Below are 15,979 nucleotides of genomic sequence, written 5' to 3'. Positions count from 1 at the left end.
CTTTAGTCACTGTTTTCTGTATTTTGTAATGCTTGTTGTCCTAAAATGGAAATATTTAAGAGATTATGAATAATTCTTAAATACTGAGTAAGTCTAAAAGCGACTGGTGGCGTTTCATTGCCTTTTGTTCTATTGTTTTTTTCTGCAAATCGTTTTAAGGATATTACAAGCGGATGAACATAAGTTTACAGCCTTGTGCTAATCCTTCTGGATGCTGATAATAAACTGCACTACTCCATGTGTAAAATGGCTTTCTGAGTAAATTCTGTCATGGGTAACTGCACAAACAAAGTTCAATTTTCCAAGTTGACCCTGGCCTCCAGTCATCCATGTGCTGTAATAGTATTTGTAAAAAAAAAAAAAAACAAATATGAAGAGAATGTATCAAACCAAATATGCAACAAAAAATCAATATTAACACTCCACTGCAGTTACTGAATAGAGCAGACACATCCATTGCTCAAATTTACGTCTCCATACCCACTCACATCTACCAGTCTGCCTTAGCCAGACAAATGGAATGAAGGAATAACAGGAGGAATGAAGAGAAGAAATAAAAATAAAAAAGCCAGGCTAAGATGTGAAAAAAAAACGGGTAAAAATGAACAAGTGTTCATAAGATAAATGACCAGTCTGCTTCCAGAATAAATGAAGAGAGAAACAGAAAGATAGACTGAGTTCTTGGAGCATCACAGAATTTCCACTTGCCTCAGTTACATATGACCTGCGATAATATGAATCTCATGCATCACAAACTTTGCTCCGTGATTGGTTACGGAGGCAGACCTCAGCTTGAGATCTACCATTAGCTAATGAGCTCATAAACTCAGCTGGTTGACCAGGAAATGCAATCAGCCATTTAGAGAACAGAGCAGCCTAAAGTGTCTGATAAGAATGTGCACCATGTAGCTGAACTCTTTAGTGAATAAAGGGAACATATTTCAGTACCATTCATTATCAGTCTGGAACATTACAGACATGAACATGTTTAGTGGTCCCTTTCAGTTTGTGGAGTTTGTTTATATTTAAAGAATATAGATTCAGTTTTGCAGATATGCTGTGACAGAAACAAAAATAAGACCAAAATTTAGAGAAATGTATCCAGTTTAATTTCAGTTTAATGAAAATCACCCAATACTTACTTACCTGACAACAACGGTAATGAGATCAATTTGGATTTTTGCTTTGAATGTCACAATTGTAGAGCCTACATTTTCTCTGGATCAAATAAATCATTTATTTGCTAATTTATTTCCCACCTCATGGGTTGAAGTAATGTTTTCCACGTGTAGCATGAGTCTAGGTCTGCAGTGTGGACATGACCAGTATGCATGTTCGGCTTAAAGTGTAATGTTTGCTATATATTTGCACGATGATTGGTAAAGGTTTGGGGAAACATGTAGTTAAGTGTTGTTTTCTTCACCTACTAACTACCTATGTGAAACAAAATGAAAAACAGCTAAAATAACAAATAAAAATATGATTATCTTAAAGACAACTTTTATGGAAAAAAAATGGAAAAATGGAAAATATCTTGATCCACATACTGGGGCCAAAAAGTAATTTTGAATCCAATGAAACAGTCTCTCTGATTTTGATGTCATATTCATTACTGTAAGAAAGTTTTTGTTTTTTTTTCATAATTAATGCAGACTTGTTTCCAGTGTGCCTCCTCAGGCCTCTGCAGTTATATCAGTATTTTACCAAGTTTTACCATCTTTTTAGTTGCCAAAACAACATAGAACTTTGCTGATTTGTTTAATGCAAATACAAACAAATTTAAATAGTTCTATCAATAAATGACAAGTTCTAACAATTTTTTTTTTTTTTATGTTTCTAGTGTTGTGACCATAGACTGTAACTGTCCTGAGAAGACAGAAAATTGTATTACATCGAGCACAGTTTACCTTCCGCATCAAACCAAAACAAAAGTAATGAAATGCAAATAAATTTGATAGCTCTGGGCTGCACAATTATCCTGCTCTTTGTCTCTATGCATATAAATATAGGAGTATTCATGTCTACCTGATGGGGCGAGGCTTGGATCTACAGCACGATGTTCCTTCCAAAGAAATTTTAATTAATCTGTGTGGTTGGTTTTTATTATTATATGTTTGTGTAAAGATACAGACATGGACAGGTTTCTCCCCTCAGCCATCTCTCATGATGTTGACCTTCAAGAGCAAATCGGACAGGGGAAGGAAAGGGGAATCGATTGCACATTTCATTCACACACACGTATGCACACACATTAATCAAAAAGCAAGTGAGTCCGTATGTGCACAAATAGCCCCATGGTGCATGCCATCATTCATTTTGCACACATGCATAATCAAACATAAAAATTCACAAGCGTGTTGCCCTTTACTCCTTATTCACATGCATACTTCACCCACCAAACACACAGAAAGGACAAAGCTATGTGCAACACTGTAAGATGCGGTGATGTCAGAGAAGAGCAGATTGTCTTCTTCTGTAAACGGGCATAACTATTCATGATGAAGGTGAGTGCCTTATGTGCCACATCTCGAAAGAGCTTAATGCGCACGCCTACATGCACTTCCAGAGACAAGCACACCCACACTGCATTGTAAGCCCCTTCACTATCAGCCTTTGCTGACTAGCGTCCAGTGAAACATGCTGTTTGAAGCCTCTGCAAGTACTGTTGCTAATTATTTAAGGGCTGACTTTATTCTTAAGTGTCTAAAGCAGGCATGTATGATCATCCAACATCTACAAGCTGTGACCTTACATCAGAAAGTCTAACAGTCATGAGGCTGAAAGGCAGCTTGTGTTGTTTTTTAAAGTGAAACTGTAGCTGATGATGGTGTGGTGAAAGATCAAAGAAAACAATCCAAGTGTGCATGTAAGTTGCATGGTGTGTTTTATAATTAATGGCCAGCATCTGAGGGACCAGGCTACAGTGCAAACCAGTGATTTGTAGTACAATAGTTTCAAAGGGTTTTTTCCCTCTTTTCTTTTTTCCCCTACTGTCTTGTACCAATAACCTGCCTTTCTTGTTTGTGGCCCCTCTCTTCGCCCCATGTATCCCATCCTGCCTCTATTACAGGAGCTGGGGCCTGGGCATTGGCCTTGAACTCTGACCTGCCTGTAATCAGTCATATCCCTGCGCTCTTCCTTCTTCTCAGGCTGCTGACAGCTCACCCCCCCCCCTTACCACCACTCCCTATTCTCCACCTCTTCCTCCTGTTCCCTCTTTGTCCCTGTATTTTTCTCCCTTTCATTCTCACTGAATCTAGAATGGCCCTGCTGGCTTTTGGTAGGGTTCTGCTCCAGCACAACAGAGCAAACACAGCCCTAGCAGCTGAACAACAGACTTAAAACCCCCTCCCTCAGCCATTCCCCTGGCCAAAAGCCTTATCTGTCAATCTGTGAAATGACCTCGAACTGATGAGTAAATGATGGTGTCAACCTGTCAGGACAAGACAGCTTGGTTTAGGAGTTTAAGACAAGCAGACACACCAAATTCTGGCATTGCACCTCCCATATCTTTTCTTCTGTCACTCACATGTTCTTTGCAGACATCCATGGCCTCATGTTTTTGTTGCATATGTGCTATACACATCCGTGGTCTGTTGCTGCATTTTAATGCAAACCTAAATGCTTTAGAAAGGGTCTAATAGGCTGTTTTTCAATGCAGCTTATTAAACCCATTCTAAAACAAAACAGCCTTGAAAAAAAGATGAATAAATAGACCCCTTTAGATATATTTTAAACAAGTTTTTAATATTTGAAGCAAAGGGATTTTTTTCCATTAAATAAAATCCGAATTACATTGACAGTCCAAAGGACTTCCTTAGATGAATATGTTATGTTCTTCTGAATATTTGATTGTTAAAATAGACTTGATTTAGACCCATAAATAATTATTCTCTGCACTGTATCCTTCAGGTCTTAGTTACAATCATTTTGTTTGGCTGCAGCAACAAAGAGGAAGAGAGTTTATTATCTTCAGACACTGTAGAAAGTAAAAAAAAAAAACCTTCAAAGTACTGCGATACAGAAATGAAATGTGTACATGGACTGTTATGAATATTAATCTTTAAAAATATACTTTAAAAAATGATTCAGTGTCTCCTTCTCTCTTCTGATATGAATGTCTAAAGCTTTCATCCTCTAGGTTGAGAGAGAAGTTTTTACAGCACTTGTGGAATTTCACGAGCTACACATCAGTGGGATCAGCCTAAATGCATCTGGCAAGTCTGTGTGTGTGCCCATGCATGTGTATGTGAATGCCCTCACCCTTTTGAACATTACTGTACCTTCTCACACAAGCAAATTGTTGTGAAATTTCCCTGCCGTCCCTTCCCACTCTGGGGGCCCACTCAGCCCCCCGGTAGCACTGGGCTGTGCTTTTATAAAGTACCCCTTTCCTGTGTCTGAGGCATCTGGTCAGGGTGCCTGCAAACACTCCATCCATCGCTGATATGAAAGCCTGTCAGAAATGTGATGGTTGAGTGGCGAGCAGAGCGCTGGTGCCTGCTTCCACCTCGCAGGTCAGAGGTGAAATTGGTTCAGAGGAGGTGAAATACAGAGGGCCTCTTTGACCTGATAACTATCCAGATTGAATCCACCAGGGGGACTGAAGATAATAACAAGTCTTCCACCTTGCAGCCTACTCTGACTCAGATTAGAGATGTATATAACTGTATCCTGGCACATCAATTTTGAAAAAGAAATAGAATGATTAAATTTTCTATCCTACCTGCTGACCCAGAAGAAGACCTCCCTGTGCACACAAATCTGTCCTTACTAACCAGGCTGAGGCCTGTATCAGGTCTGAGTCCTGAGATGCCACTTTCCTCATGCATCATCTTCCACATGTGTCTAAGTTTACCTTTGCACAGGCTGGCATGAAATGACTTGTTTGATTTTTCAATGGATCATGAGAGCATTCTGATAAATTTGGATTTCAAAGACTGAAGATGAGTAATTTTCTCTGTGAATAATAGTTTAGGAACATAAAGAGTGAGATGTTGGGTGTAAAAATCACCTTTGCTGTTGAGCATTATTTGAAAAAAATATTTCTTAAAATGTCATGGTCAAGAGATCCTAACATAATCGTAAATGTAGTAAGCTCAGTCGCTTTAATATCTCATAGGTATTGCTAGTTGTCCCCAACGAATTATATAATAAGAGTAGCAGAGATGGTCTTGGCATGAAGCTATTTTTTACACCAGAGGGCTACATCTCCAAGTACGTTGACTTTTTTTTTTTTATTATTCTTTCTTTTGCCCTAGGACAAGCAAAATATGTGCATTTCTGTCTTAAACACCTACTCAGTATCTACAGAGGGCTACAAGGCATACATATACACATATAATGCTACCTTATGTTTCTTTTAAAAAGGAGATTGGCCAGGTGGGAGGAAAAAAAAAAAAGAAACAGAGATAGAAAGGTGAGGACAAAGCCAAGTGTGGCAGAGGTGCGATAGGAAGCAGTGTGTGCACCCATAGGTATGAGTTCATATGTGTGCATGGACAGATGAAAGGTTTTACTGATGCAGGCAAATTACATTTTTTGAAACCTTGAAATAGATTTATTGACTCCCGAGGGAGTTCCAGTGGGAGATGAATCTGTTTGAACGTATATGCTGCACATGAGTGAGGCTCTTCGATATGTTCTGCCACTGTCTGCATGTGAATGTGTGCCACAAATCTCTTCGCTCTCACTCAGTGGAACAGAGCTCTTTGTGTGCTCGACATACATAATGTCACCATTACCTTTTGGGCTGTATTCTGGTCTTTTCTGAGTTTTGAAGCAAATACATTAAATGCATTTATTTGGAGTAGAGACACCTTACCTCTGCAGACTTACTTTTAGGTAAAACATTCCCATTGTCTTAAGGCTGTTGCCACATTTTTTAAACTTCTGTTTAACCAAGCAAAACATTAAGAACGAATTTGTATTTCCAAAGTTAGCCTGGCAGCAAATTACTTTGCATCAGATGAAACTGTGTAGTGAAATTTTATGCTCATCTAGCAAAGGACAGAAAACTGTGACAAAGGAGAAAAAATTTTTTTGGTTTGTAAACAAATTAGTTCAAACAATAGTTAAATCATCTAAGGCTGATTACCCTCATTTTCGGACCATAGAGCACTGCTGACTGAATATAAGTCGCTCCTTCACTGAGCATGCAGCAGCTGTTTCCTTCTTCGACAGCCACGTCAATCGCCTTTAACTTGAAGGCTTCATATGCTATTTTATTGTGTGTTTTTCATGAAGGGGTGTGCATGAAGTGCAAAGTAACTCGTTAACCAGTAAAAATCTGCATCATTGTTCAGGCAGCAGGATTCAAATCATGTGAAAAAAAAAGTAGCAGCTTATAACCCAGAAATGACGCTTTCCTGAGATAATTATTCACGTTTTAAGACATATTGGTATTTGAAAATACCATGTGTCTATTTGTACTACACAGTAGGCCTACAGCATACACCATAAAGTCACAACTCTTTGCATGGTACAAAATTGAAAATTTATCTTGCGCTTTTTAGTTAATGTTCATATGTAAAAAGTCATAAAAGAAAACCAAGTTAAGACAAGCACACAGCATACTGTTAGACAAATACGTAAATTTCCTTTGTTACACATGCAAAGCACACATTTGGTAGCGGTCCGTCGTGCAGATATAATTTTGTTGTGTACCTTGTCTTGCGGTAGCCCAGCTTGCTAAAACTATACACATTCAAATGCTTTATATCAACAGGAACAAACATTTGGCCTAATGTCACATCTCTTCAGTCATACACAGGCATTTAAACCTTGTGCTTCATCGCCACCCCATTCTTGAGCAATGGTCAAGCATTCTGCTTTTTGAGTAATACAGCTAAAAAATGCTTTGAATTTATATTTGGAATGGGAAGACTGGGTTGGATCCGGGGCTCGAACTCCCAGCCTGTCCTTCACCATAAACCAGGTGAGTAATCAACTATGGGGAACAAAAATGAGGAAAGCTGCTGGTCCAGATGGTATTAGGCTCCTGAAATACTTCAGAGCTCAGATGTGAAGTGTAGTTTAACACTTCTTCAACATGAATGTGAAGATGGGAAATCACCACAGCTGTGACTTTCTGCCTGGTAGCTGTACCAACGACGCTGCACCACATAGACTTCAGCAGCTACAGGCCAGTGGCACTCATATCCCAGCTGATGAAGATGCTGGAACAGCTGGTTCTTGTTCATCTTTGTCCTCTGGTGAGCTCATCATAGGATGTAGTCCAGTCTGGACTGTTCCCACAGCTCTACAGGGAACAGTCCAGACTCCACTCCCCTTTACTCTCCTCACAGCAGACTTTTCACACAACACCTCCACCTGTCACATAGGGATGGTATGGAGGTACAGAGAACTGCACATCAACAAGGAGAAAAACAAAGCTGGTGGTGGATTTCCACACATAGACTAACTCCCTCTCACCGTCTAGCAATGTACTGTCCAGACTGCTGGGATAGGCTCCAGATCCTCCGTGACCCTTCATTGGATGAAAGTGTTTAAGATCATGAATGAATGGATGTTCACCTGAACAATAAACTGAACTGGTCACTGAACACTGCTGTACTTTACATAAAACGACAGAGTGGGCTTTGCCTACAGAGGAGAGGGAGGAGTTTCAGAGTGCTGGGGGTGCTCCTGAAGATCTGTTTTGACAGTGGTGGCATCAGCCATTTGTATGAATCTGAATGCCGGAGCAGCAGCATGTCTGTCGTAGAGAGAAAGAAACTGAACAAACTGATCCAGAGGGCCAGCTCTGTACTGGGGTTCCCTTTCAACCCATCCTGTAACACAACTGTTTTCTTTTTCTCTTAAATTGGCCACCATATTCTTCTAGGCTTGACCTATTTGACATAAACTGCCATGCCTCTTGAACACACACACCAGCTAAATGACTTCACAACGTTAGATGACATTTCTGCCATCCAGTGCAGTAGATCAACATAATGGATTCGAATGGTTCACTCCTCACTGGTCTTGATTTTGACTCATTCAAAAATGTGTACACTTGTTCCCAATGTGATTAATATTACCCTCAAAAATCACTAATACTATCAGCAAACAGGTGTAGTGGTTGCATTTACTCGCATACTTGTCCTGCTATACCGTGTTACCTTGGTGCCGGTATGCACTGTTGTAAATACAGTGACTCATTGAAACAATTCTTACAAGTTAAGGCTGGAAAATTGGAAAGATAATTTCCACCTGCTTAGAATATTGATAGTAACATTGCACGTAGATAAAGTCAAATATTATTGTGACATAACATAATGCATTTTCATACTTATTCTGAACTGTATGCCCTGTTTCTGTCTGTTTTCTTACCTCCACCCCATTCTGTTCTCACAGCACTCTGACGATAAATGGCATCAGCCAGGAGGATGAGGCTATCTACCAGTGCATCGCTGAGAACAGCGCCGGCTCCACACAGGCCAGTGCCCGGCTCACGGTGCTCTGGTCGGATGGACTGCCTGGTATGCCCACCCATGTGCATGCTGAGGCCCTCTCACCTACCACTATACAGGTGTCCTGGAAGGAGCCCAGCCAGAACACTCAGGACATCATTGGTTATGTGCTTCACATCCGCAGGACTTCAGGTAGGTCTGAACTGGTGATCTAGATAGTGATGTGCAGTAGATAACCTGATAAGAATTTAAATGATATAATATTAAATATTAGACTAGGGTGCCAAAGATATTATTTACATTCTCTAAAAGGCAATGTAAGTACTATTGTTCAGTGTCTGGACATGATGCATTCCTTGTTATGATGCTCTAAAATGCTTGGAATGCATTTTTTTTTTTTTTTTTTTTTTTGTAATTTTTCACTTCTGCTATACCTTGTCTATTATTTAACTATTGAAAATTTTGGTAAAATGTCACTATTTCTGTGACTTTAGTAGATTTGTAAATTAATAGTAAATCTAAAATTATATTAATTTTTGCATATGCAATTAAAGATTTTTCAGTAACATTTTAGGCCCACAGCTTTTGTCCAGATTGTTGCCCACTGTTGGCTGCATGTGGAGTAGTCTATGTGTTTATTTGCATATAGAGTGGGGGAGTGAGATCTGATTACAACTAGTGACTGGAGGCGTGTGTGGACATGCATTTTAATGCAAGATGTAAACTGAAACACTTTGAGCTGTTCACTTGTTATCACAATTCATAAGACACATGTCAAGGTCAGGTATGGACAGGACCTAAATATATATTTACTTATTACTGTAAAAATCTTTCCATTTTATACGTATGTAAAAATAAGAAGCATTGAAAATGGGATTAAAAAACAAACATAAAGACAGATATTTCTTGCTATGTGTTACATTGTGTCATACGTGTGAACTGCTGATATGACGCTCTTACATGTGCATGCTTATTTATGCATATGCATTGATTTTGTTAACGGCTTTAGGCAAGTGTAAATGTGTGTTTCAGTGTGTGGTGAGACTCATAGAGCCAGCTGATGTCCTCCTCAGTGCTGCTCTGGGATGGATAATTAAGGGCCTAGGGGGCCAACCAGTAGAACCTGCTGTAATTACCCATAGTCCAATGGATTGAGGGCTGGAGGTAGATATCAGTTATGGCTGGGTGTCTCTAAATTAAAAGTAATAAAAGGCTTTAACACATCCTGTGTAACTCCCAGTTTACCCCCTCCCTCCACCCCTGCAATTCACCCCACCATTGTTATTAAGGCTCCCAGAGCCAAATTATATTAGCTATTAACTAACTGAGCAGCTTTGATAAAACCAGCAAAATGGATAATAACTACAGATAATGATAGAGACAGATTGTATTTATCGTTTAGCTCTCCTCATACGAGTGTCCATTATTTTAATGTCTGCTTCTACTCTTATCCATCCCTTTGTTCCCTCATTTTTGTCTTTCCTTTCTCCATGCCTGGCTCTGCAAACCTTGCCACCTCTTCTTTCCACATCAATCCTCCTTCAGATCCAGTGGAGATGGAGTATGAGGAAGCTGTCAGTAAAGTGACGCTGCAGCAGGTCATTCGCGACCTGGAGCCCTCCACCAGTTACACCTTCTATGTCAAAGCCTACACATCTCATGGAGCCAGCAAGGCATCGGAGAGCATCACCGAGAGCACTCATGGGGAGGGTGAGCTGGGAGCAGACACACACGGTCACAAACAAAGCTCATTTTTCAGTCAAGCAAAGCACAAATTGCTTAGTACAGGATTAGACTAGTTACCTGCTATTACTGCTTTTATACTTTTCACTTGTTTTATTACCTCATTTGATCAGATTGAGTTTATCTTGTTAACCTCAGTTAAGCCTAAATTTAAAGCTGAATACAAAGATGATGAAATAAAGAATATATAGATCCGAACGCAGTAGATATTTAAGTGTTGCTGCCATTATGTTTTATCGTTTTGTTTGACGTTTTGTATTTTGTTGCAGTGCCAGCTCCTCCTTCCCTCATCACAAAAGTGTTGAACAGTAGCGTTGTTCAAGTGTCGTGGGAGTCTTCCTCCAAGATGGGTCAACAGCAAGGTTTCAAACTATATTACAGAAGAGCACATGCACCACTTTTTACTGGTCCCATCAACTTCCCTCGCAATGTCACCCAATACAACATCACTCAACTGGGTAAGTCATGTAGATTAGTAGTAATAAAACATTTTCCTTCAGAGGTTTTATACATCTTGGGTCTATAAAAGCTTTGCTGATAATACCCTATGACAATTTTTTTGGCATGCATAGGAAAAGACTTAAACTTGCCAAATATACAAGGAATGTACCAATTTTTTTCATTGCTGCTGATATATTAATCTTTCAGTTTACAGCTAAAGTGCAAAAATATATATTGGTTATGTCTGGTGTTTTGGATCAGGGGATGATCTTATCAATGTGCTATCTTGTCAAAGTTTTTCCAGGTTGTAAACTATATTAAAATGCTTTTCTGTTCATAATGTTGGTCCAACTTCCCAAATTTTTATAGCACAGTAATGCTTTATTGGATGTACCTAAGAAGTGGGATGACGCATTACAGAAATTTAGCAATTTTTCCCAGCAACACGTCCCTATCGTTGACTGATTCTGCATCCATCTTGCATCCTTTCCGTACTGTGAGCTCTTTCCAGCCGGCAATAGACAGTCTTAAATTTGTCTTGATCAGCCACTTTCTTTTCCTCTCTCCAGTGAGTGAGAAATGCAGCATTTTAAAGCTGAATGTTACTTAATGCATCTACAAAGTCAAGTCATTTTTAACCTTGAACAAACATAACTGACGCTCTCATAAAAGCAAATTTTGTTTGATGTGTAAGTTGCCTTTTTGAGAAACCTTTTCAAGCTACAACAAGAAAATATAACATTCTTAAACTGATTTACTAAGCAAATAAATGTTTGAGTATACAGTATGACGTAAGAGATAATAGTCAGTCAACAAACAAAGCAGCAGATCTCAGCAAGAAAATGTGAACCCCTAAAAAATCTGTAAACTCACACACATTTTTCATAGACTCCTTGATACATGTCCTGATTTGGCCATATGTTACCATAGCAACAATGCTCTGACACCTTGGGTCAGTCCTGTATCAAAACAAATATGTTTTTGTCATGCTAAATAAAGGATGACCTTAATTTTTTTTTAAAGATAAAAGCAGTAACAAATATGTGCCACTGAGAACTGGGTCAGGCTGAAATCTCTCTTAGAGCTCTTGTTGACGCATCTTTGCTCTCTGTATTTACTTCTGTCCAGAATCTTCGCTGGTCTATGAGATAAAGGTTCTTGCATACAACCAACACGGAGATGGGAATGCCACGTTGAGATTTGTTTCACTTCGAGAGGCCCTGGAGAAGTCAGGTGATTGCTTGACATATCCAGATACGGTCCTACATCACCCCATGCTTCCATGTACTCCTATATGTAATCTGTTCATTTAATCAGTCTATATAGTTTAAGCATTCTTTCCTAACCAACAACTGCAATGTGTGTTTTATTTCCTCAGTGCTGGATGGCCCATGTGACTGTGTGAAAGATGAACAGAGCAAAACATCCACTACAGGCATCATAATTGGTACCCACATCGGAGTAACCTGCATTGTCTTTTGTGTGCTGTTCCTCATCTTCAGCTACCGTGGCAGGTCAGAACAAACATCTTCACCAATACATAAAACCAATGGAAGCAGCTTGCCAGTAATTGTTAATGCTTGGGTTAATGCCTGTTGTGTATACACCAGACAAGTGTTTTATGTGTGTGTGTTTGTGTAATCCCCAGGCTAATGATGTGTAAGACAGTTCAGGCCACCCCCCAGGCAGGGCACAGCGCAGTGTCGGAATCCTCTTCCTCTTCTCAGGGGGCCTCTGGGCTCAACGGGGCTGCCAGGAGAGAGATGGAGGTCAATGGCAGTGCCGCAGGGAAGGAAATGGTCGACAGCAACGAGCTTGAGAGACTTTTCACTCAATCTAACAGACAAGATACAAGCATGGTGAGCACTGATAGTAAGAGCTCTGGGTGATTTAGTTGTTTTTATACAAATAACATGCTTCAAGGTATATGTCCTAAACTGCATTTAGATGGTTTCATTAAGGGTATAATTCCCCTTGGCACTGTTTGGTCTACTTAAGTGGACCCTGGTCTGCCTCCATGGATAGTCTGGTCTATTTGGAGTAGTGTGAACTTACATTGAGACTGGTGCAGAATAAAGAAGTGAACCCTAGTCAGTTTGAAGAAGCAGGGATGTCAGCCAACTGGAAAGTAAACTGGTTCTCTGTCCTGATGTGGAGAAAGCAACTGGACCATCAGTGGACCATAGAGAGGATGTGCTGCTCGTACTGGACCGATTCTGGCAAAAAAAAACGTATTATGTTTTAACACCAAAGTAAAAACAGAAGCCATACAACTGCAGAATTTTATGTTGCTACATTGATTACATGCTTTGAATAACCCTTTCTTGGTCCAGCCAATAAAATGAGCCAAATTTTCTATTGTTTCTTTGTTAACAGTCATTTAGTTTTAAGGCATAATGCAAATGTGGTACTCATAGAGATCTATCATGTCTTTGTAAAATGGCAGCATATCCAGTAGGGCAGAGATCATGGTCCTCGAGGGCTGGTGTCCTGCAGGTGTTTGACTCGTATCACTGGTTAAACTCAGACTTATGTGGACTGAGGGTCCCTGCATAGGGAAATCACAAAATTACAAAGTTCTTTCCAGAAATATTTTATGGATGTGTTCAGGAATTTCTGAGTGTTTAAATTCATTTCTATTTGGAATAGGATTTTTAATTCTAAACCCATCCTCAGCTTTAACTCAATCTGTAGTCAGCACAGATGTGCATATATAGTGTAAAAGTAAAAGTCACAAGGTTGAAATTATATCCCAAATTAAGCTTGAATAAAATCCCAAAGTTATTACTTTTAATATATTCTACTTTTTGTAATTGCAACTTTGTAGAAAACATATTAAGATACAGAAACCTGTTACTCAAAAAATTCTGCAATAGACATCCATTTAATTTTAAAAGCAAGGTTAGATGTTTTCTGTTTGTAATGTATTAAATAACTTTTGATAAAACATTTGTAAAACAGATATCAAGTATCTGGTCACATCTTTTGCTAACCGTCCTGTGTGTGTACAGCTTATTAAAGCCAAAATGTCCAGTGGTTACAACTTCTGTTTGCCTTTGTTTGCAGTCCAAGTCCTACATGCTGAATGACACGCAGCTGTCCACAATACCACTAGACGAGTTTGGAGTGGAAAGGGAGACACAGTTTCAGGAACATCCTGCAGCAAGACCGGCTCAGCAGGACCAAGGCTAATCATGTATGAAGGCCCATTTACACGACGCTTTCTGGTGTCCACTTAGACTTTTCTCTCACTCAGGTCGACAAGTCTTGTTTTTCAAAGTAGTTTTCCTTTTGTGCAAATATTTTTTTTCTTGGTAAGTTAAGAGGTTCTGGAGGATCTAGGACTGTAAACTGGCGTGTTTTTGGCAGGGAGGGTTTCTAGATGTCAGACCACTTTAAATGTTTTTTGGTCTTTTGTTCATTTTCTGGTGTTTGGCAGCACAGAGAATAGAGACCCCAGAATGTCCTTGTTATACAATGACTTTATTTTTAAGTTTATAAATTGAAATATATATGAATATATAAATACACACATATCTTTATCATCTATATGTCAAAGTGGTTATAAGTTATTGGTTATAACTCTACTTTTCTGTGGATGTCAAAGAATCCTGCTGCCTGCTTTCACTCACCAATGATTCCACCGTCTTACTCACAGAAGACCTCAGCCTTCTTCCAGGGATCCAGTGTATTCTATCTCAGGACTTTGTTTTGAAATCAACATTTTTTTTTATGAGTTCTCAGCCTTCATACAGGTTCTAGACTTGGCTGTGTGAACAATTCAACAAAAACCTACCTCAGCCGGATTGAATGTGTCGAGGGAAGCGTTTAGGGACTTTATCTTCCCCTGTGCTCACAATTACTTCACATACGAAGAAGCCGTTCAGTTGGAAAACTACAAGAACAGGTGCCGCTCTACCTCAGATGTCAAGAATCGTGTCTCCTCTCCTGCTTATCGACGTCAAACAGAAAAATAAGTATCCAACATGAAGCACTTCCAAATGCTGAAATTTAATGTTCTACCTCAAGATAACAATGTTAATGTTGTCGCTGTTGTTGTTGTTGTTTGTCTGTTTATTGCATAATGAAAACCCTTCTTTTCCCCATTTGTGAAGTCTTGGCTTTCTGCTGTTGTTGAATATATGGTGTTTGTAGAGTTTCAGTACCTCATACAAGCTGACAGACTGATAACATGATTTACAGTGTGTTGCAAATACATATGAATTATGAAGTTAGCTTTCTTCCTAGATGATATTTTGTTTAAAAAGTCATTTGTAATTTTGTTTTACTGGTAGTTGTTCAAGTTGAATGAAAAAAGAAACAGATATACATTGCATTGCTGATCATAACCGCAAGACTCCTTACAGTGAATGAGATGTGATATTTATTGCTGAAGTGAACTGGAAACACCCGACTACACACCTCCTGTACAGTTGGTGCTTTGACTCAAGTCTGTGTGGATTTGTCCTTCTATGGATTGAATTAATGGTATTGTTTATTTATCATGTATGTTTTTAAAGAAATACCAGTGGCCCAAACCATTGTTCTTTTTTCTGATGAAAGAAGGTTTTCAAAGTCTGATGGCATCAAATTCTCCCTCCTTACAAAAACTCAATCTCCCTTTTCCCAAAGTTTTGCTAAATTCAAGGATTCCTTTAGGAAGATGAATATGTTGTTTAGTTATTCACACTTTGGGAGTGACGCAACACACCTACATACCGCAATCTGACATACCCAAATTGTAAATAATTCATAAAAGGTCAGTATAATGTTTCCACAACTGTTATATCTGATCTTTTCAGTGACTCCGCTAATATTTAGTTTATTTTTTTTGGTAAATTATGTAATATTTCATCTAATGAAACCTTCTGGAAAGGCTTGCTTCACACTTTGAAAACCTTTGACGTAAAGAAATCCTTTGACATTTTGGAAGTCTTTGGCTTTTTGAGCACTCAGATGAGAAGATCAATATTTCTTTGCATCTCTGTTCTATTTATTTATTACTTTTTCAGTATTATTTTCTATAAGGTGGGGATGATCAGCTTAGCTTGGCTTACCTCGTTTGAAATCACTAATTAGCATTAGTATTGAGCCCAGATCAAACCAACAAGACATAAACTGGTTGGCATTCATCTCCAGCTGGCATTTGAAGAAGTTTTTTTATTTTTGTTGTGTCAGGTTCAATTTGATGAATGATATCTCAAGCTACAGGTTTGAGAGAGTTGGCTGAGCTTTGTAGAAAGGCAGGAATGAGGAGAGGAGGTAATGGTAACAAAATCCATCTACTAACACCTCTGAAGCACACTAATCAATACATCTTATTTAATGTGTAGAAAAACTGATGCATAGACCAACTCTTTGAGACAGATGTTACAAACAGA

The 15,979-nt window shown here is 39.0% G+C and overlaps 1 protein-coding gene across 1 annotated transcript in view; it reads left to right on the top strand.

Annotated features, from left to right (window-relative positions):
• The window catches only part of igdcc3 (immunoglobulin superfamily, DCC subclass, member 3), a gene marked incomplete at both ends in the record, with an annotated part of 61,411 nt that extends 47,621 nt beyond the window's left edge, over positions 1-13,790 (top strand). Inside the window, 7 exons of the mRNA XM_079247151.1 lie at positions 8,359-8,606; positions 9,960-10,124; positions 10,427-10,615; positions 11,727-11,831; positions 11,977-12,112; positions 12,247-12,457; positions 13,665-13,790. Of these exons, the coding sequence (XP_079103277.1) occupies positions 8,359-8,606; positions 9,960-10,124; positions 10,427-10,615; positions 11,727-11,831; positions 11,977-12,112; positions 12,247-12,457; positions 13,665-13,790 (1,180 nt within the window). The remainder of the gene's footprint in view (positions 1-8,358; positions 8,607-9,959; positions 10,125-10,426; positions 10,616-11,726; positions 11,832-11,976; positions 12,113-12,246; positions 12,458-13,664) is intronic.
• Positions 13,791-15,979: the final 2,189 nt, after the last annotated feature.

This window comes from Telmatherina bonti, assembly GCF_933228915.1.
Source record: "Telmatherina bonti genome assembly, chromosome: 1".
NCBI lineage: Eukaryota > Metazoa > Chordata > Actinopteri > Atheriniformes > Telmatherinidae > Telmatherina > Telmatherina bonti.
This window is presented reverse-complemented; position numbering and strand designations above follow the sequence as displayed.